At 37.7% G+C, this 5,533-nt stretch overlaps 1 protein-coding gene across 1 annotated transcript; it reads right to left on the bottom strand.

The window, feature by feature from the left end:
• Window positions 1–1,257: 1,257 nt before the first annotated feature.
• LOC110229931 (receptor like protein 30-like) lies at window positions 1,258–3,543 on the bottom strand. The gene has a single exon (XM_021031106.1). It carries the CDS (start codon window positions 3,541–3,543, stop codon window positions 1,258–1,260), a length of 2,286 nt encoding a protein of 761 aa, XP_020886765.1.
• Window positions 3,544–5,533: the final 1,990 nt, after the last annotated feature.

Genomic DNA, 5,533 nt, shown 5'->3' with positions numbered 1-5,533 from the left:
GACTTGTAGGAGTCAATTTGTTTCAGTTGTTTAGTTCCTATTTTGTAGCTGCACGTTGTAAGGTCTATTTAAGAGTCAATCTCTTGAGAATAATGATATCGTGAAGCATTCAGTCAAACTTTGTTCCTCTGTTTTCAAAACTGAATAGCTTTACAAAGTAACAGAAATTAGGAAAAAAGAGATCAAGAGCTGTGTTGGGATTGGAGATTGCGACCACGACGAGCTTTAGTGTTGAAAAGTTTAATTTGGTAGATTTTTAGCTGTATTTCTGTATCTATGTATATAAAAACCGTTAAAAAGACTGTGAAGCGGGAGATTTGATTTCTTCATGGATTATACAAAATTTAATGAGAGAGAGAAAAAAAAAAAAGCTAAAATCCAGGTCACAATCTAGATCCACTTAAATTGATATGGTAACAAGAAGCTGAAAGAACCCGTACATAAAGTGGTTAAGTCAACCACATGAACCGATGACCTATTAATTACATAATCCCATTTCATACGGCATTAGTTGGACCAAAGAAAATGGATGAAACTTTGGTTGGTGCCAAGACTTGGAAAAATCCATAGCAAGACTTGCCAAGTCAAGCTCGTTACAGAGAATATGAATAGAAGCGTGTAAGCAGATCTTCTTTTGACTTCACCTCTTGCTAAATTCTATCAAGAAGCTTACAAAATAAATGATAGAAAAATAAGACACACACTTGTATCCAAGTAATGCCGTGAGAAAAGGGTTTATAATTAAATAAGGTCATGAGGTGAAGAAAGAGCAAAAGCCACTCGTCAAGTTTTATCTTCTTGCTTAGTAAAGTCTTCTGTGAACACTTTGTGTGGCCGACAAAGATTTGGCTTTTCTACGGTCATTCATACAAAATTTCCACAGATAATAATTGTATATATTCCCAAACCTTCTTAACTTACATTTTTGATTATACTAAATCATATTTACTGAAATTTATCTAGTTTGACCCAAATTTAAAGAAAAATAACTAGACTAACACTCAAATTCAAGAAAAAAAAAAACATTCCATATTTATCTATATAACTTAAACATGATTTTTCTAGAGATTTTGTTCAAGATTGATAACTGAGAAGCATAGACAATCACATAAACCATATTACAAAATGATGAGAACATTACAATTTACAACACCGACAATGTTTATTAAAACCACAAAATAGAAAATTACAAACGAAAAACACTTGACGAACAAGTTACCAGATTACAAACTTGACGAAATCGTCAAAAGATGAGCTTCACGAGCTATAAAACCACTCGTGCTTGTATGAAGTGAAGATGTGTCCAATCACTAATCCACAAAACACACCAGGTCCAAACGCTATCGCTGCTGCTATCCAGTTCAGCACTGGCTCTTCTGGTTCCAACAAAGATTCATCGGGCTGTTGCTGCGCTGTAGGAACAGGGACATGGTGTTTTCCACAAATTTCTTCGAGGCCATATAGTCCGTTGTTATCCATGAATGAAGAACAAGTTTGAGTTCCAAACTGTGTGCTCCTAGGCACCAATCCCTCAAGATGATTGTGGGAGAAGTTGATGTATGACAAAAACGAGAGATTCCCGAGACCTTGAGGAATTTCACCTGACAAGTTATTCCGTGATAGGTCCAGTATCTCGAGCTTTGTGATATTCGCCAAGGATGGTGGGATGTTGCCTGTGAATGTGTTGTCTGACAAGTTGAAGAAGCGCATTTCGCTCAATAGACCAATGGATGTAGGGATATGTCCGGATAATCGGTTTCCAGAAAAGTCGATGGCTTTGAAGTTTCTAAAGATCCGATCAAAATCCGTGTCTGCTCCATGGTACACCATATCCATCGAATAAGACGCAAGAAGTCCCATATAGTTACGCTCTGGAACGGTTTCCTTCCACACCAATGACATTACTCTCCAATTGGAAAAATAGTCTTGTGGCAATGATCCAACGAAGTTGTTATTGGATATGTCAATGATCTGCAGATTTGGAAACCCTACATAGGTCGAAGGGTTATAGACGGGACCATAGAATGCATTTGATCCGAGCATGAGAACATTTAAGTATTGCACAGATCCCAACCAAAATGGAAACGTGTCATTGATCTTGTTTCCTTTCACATTCAGAAATTCCAGAAACCAACAGTTGATCAAAGATTTTGGAAGTTTTCCCTTTAAATTGTTGTGGCTGACATCGAGTGACTCTAACTCAAAGCCATCAAAATCTGGTAGAAATCCACTTAAACTGTTGTTTCTGAGATTTAACATTCCAAGATGAGTTAAATTCTTCAAACATTGTGGAATGGAACCAGAGAAATGGTTGTTGGACAAATCCAAGTTAACTAAAGATCCGAACTTGCACATCCACTGGGGAAATGTTCCTTGGAGTGAATTTGACCCAAGATCCAACTGTTCTAACGTTGTTCCATCGATAATTTCCACTGGTTTACCGAAACCGGTGAAAGAATTATGAGAAAGCATTACATGCCCCGAACCCACCTGAGACGGTCTCCAGAAATGATGAGGTATTTGACCTTCAAACTTGTTATAGGAAAGATCAATGGAATTGAGGTTGACTAATTTAGATATTGATCTAGGAACTCTCCCTATGAAATTGTTATGGCTAAGATCTAAAGAATTGAGATGTCGTAGTTTCCATATAGATCTAGGGACTCTCCCTCTGAAATTGTTCTGGCTTAGATCTAAAGAATTGAGATTGTGTAATTTCCCTATAGATTCTGGAACTAGCCCATCAAAATTGTTGTCGCCAACAGTTAACACTCCAAGCTTAGATGATGAAGAGGTATTCCCAAAATCAAGAGTTCCCTCGAATTGGTTTTCATCTAAATGAATCTCGACTAACGAAGAAATCATGAGCAAGAATGAGGGAAACGAGGATTTGACGTGATTTGAGTTGAGGTCTATTTCGGACAAGTTGGTTAAATTGGCTAATACTACTAAACCACCAGTGAATTGATTTTCAAAGATTTCCAATTGAGAAAGCTTGGATAAGTTGGCAAATGAAGTAGGAATATTACCTCTAAGATCATTACACGAAAGATCCATGTATCCTAGTTGGTTTAGGTTACCGATTGAAGCCGGAACTTCACCAACTAATTGATTGAAAGAAAGATCAAGATATGTGAGATGAGAAAGATTTCCAATGGAAGAAGGAATCTCCCCTTGGAGACCTAAAGATGAAAGATCTAGGTGAAGAAGATTTTGGAGTTTAAAAAGACCACTGCTAGATTTCAAAGAGCTGTTGGTTGTAGAGGGGTCACCAAGTTTTAGTGATATCACCTCTCCGGAGATAGCATTACACTTCACACCCTTCCAAGAACAGCAGTCGACGCGCTTGTTCCATGAAATTGTTGGTACAGGAGCGCTGTTTCTGGAATGGATTGATAACTCTTCTTTTAGCTCTAAAAGAGCATCCCTTTGGTCGTTGCGGCACAAGGACTGTGTGGGAGAAGCAAAGGTGTTTATAAAAGGGTGACAAGAAACTAAGAAATAGATGGTAACACCAAACCAATAAGACTTGTTTCGACTCATGACAATTATTTTCTTTTGGAAACAAATACGTTTTGTTTGTTGAATGGTAAGTGATCGATATGTATTGCTTACTCACTTGTCTTTATAAAAGAAAAATTCTTGGCAATTCTTCTTCATATATATGAATTATTTTTTATTTAAAAAGAAGCAAAAATGAGTAAAATGGGAAAATAATTTTGTTTTTGTGGACACCAACCAAAGATTTAGAAAGACATTTATTGATCGGTTATCGAGTCATGTGGTTGAGACGGAGTCAGCGAACCCACTCTCCCCATTTATTTTGGGAATAAATTTCCACTCGACAAAACGTCTAAAGTCAGGGAGGATGTTGAAGAGACATATATGATGTTACATAACAATTGTAAGAATCCCTATTTTCTGCACCATGTTAACTTAAGTTACTTAATTAGATAAAACTATCACTCTTCGATCCTAGAGCCTACAGTTAGGCCATTAGGATACCCGTTCGAGTTTGGATTGGTTCTGTTCAGTTATGAGTAGTCTGTTTAAGGGATTCTAGGATCCATTCGAGTATTTTGGAATTTCGGTTCGAATTAAGTTTGGCTATTTGAATGGAGAGCTGAATTAATAAAATCGAATTTATTTTTGGTTCGGTTCGGATAAGGTATGTTTACCCGGAACACCTTAAATATCCATAAGAAAAACAACTATTTCAATTTAAATGAAAAAGTTGGCTCAATTTTGCAAAAGATTGTTTAAATTTGACAAAATACAACTCGTTTATATACAATTCTCTGATCAAGCTCTACACTAAAGTCGGTTACTTAAATGAAGCTGAAGCAATATACCGAAAGCTTCTTCAATCATGTAACGAGACATAGTATCCGGATGTAGATACATCAACAACCTGTATAGTGAAACATCAATGGTGAGAAAAATGGAAGCTATATTCGAAAGCATGAAACAGAGAAGAGAAGCAAACGAGTTCACCTTCGGGATGATGTTATGTATGTACAAGAAGAATGGAAGGTTCGAAGAAGCGACTCATATAGCAAAACAGATGAGAGAGATGAAGATTCGAACTGATCCGTTGAGTTACAACACGTTCTCGTTTTATACGCTTTAGACGGAAGATTCAAAGAAGCTGTTGAGACTTTCAAAGAGATGGTTTCATCCGGAATTCAACCCGATGACCCAACGTTCAAATCACTTGGAACCATTCTGATAAAACTCGGGATGTCAAAGAAAGCTGTTCGACGAAATTGAAGAATCAATTAGAGTCAATTGGTCAAGTTTGAATGTTTCAATCGTTTTGAATAAGTATCCTGACTTGTAGGAGTCAATTTGTTTCAGTTGTTTAGTTCCTATTTTGTAGCTGCACGTTGTAAGGTCTATTTAAGAGTCAATCTCTTGAGAATAATGATATCGTGAAGCATTCAGTCAAACTTTGTTCCTCTGTTTTCAAAACTGAATAGCTTTACAAAGTAACAAGTGGTATCAGAGCTTGTCACGAGCCTGGTACAAGAGAGAAATGAGTGAAAAAGATTCTGTGATTATCCCCAAGTTCGACGGAGACTATGAGCATTGGGCAATGCTCATGGAAAACTTGCTGAGATCCAAGGAGTGGTGGGATCTTATCGAGACAGGGATCAGTCAACCGGAACCGAACGTGATCCTGAATGGCGCACAAAGAACGGAGCGTGCAGAGAGGATCGTGAAGGATCACAAGGTGAAGAATTACTTGTTCGCATCAATCGACAAGACAATTCTCAAAACAATTCTGAAGAAGGAAACATCGAAGGAGCTGTGGGATTCGATGAAAAAGAAATATCAAGGCGATGACAGAGTCAAGAGTGCGCAGCTGCAGAGGCTGAGAAGAAGCTTCGAAGTTCTCGAGATGAGGGCAGGAGAGGTGATCGAACAATATGTCTCAAGAGTAATGGAGGTCACCAACGATATGAGAAACCTTGGAGAGGAGATGCCGGATTCCAAAGTGGTCGAGAAGATCTTGCGTACACTTACTGAAAAA

This window comes from Arabidopsis lyrata (genome assembly GCF_000004255.2).
Source record: "Arabidopsis lyrata subsp. lyrata unplaced genomic scaffold ARALYscaffold_3, whole genome shotgun sequence".
NCBI classification, from domain to species: Eukaryota; Viridiplantae; Streptophyta; class Magnoliopsida; order Brassicales; family Brassicaceae; genus Arabidopsis; species Arabidopsis lyrata.
The sequence above is the reverse complement of the archived record's forward strand: the minus strand, read 5'-3'. Positions and strand labels throughout refer to the sequence as shown.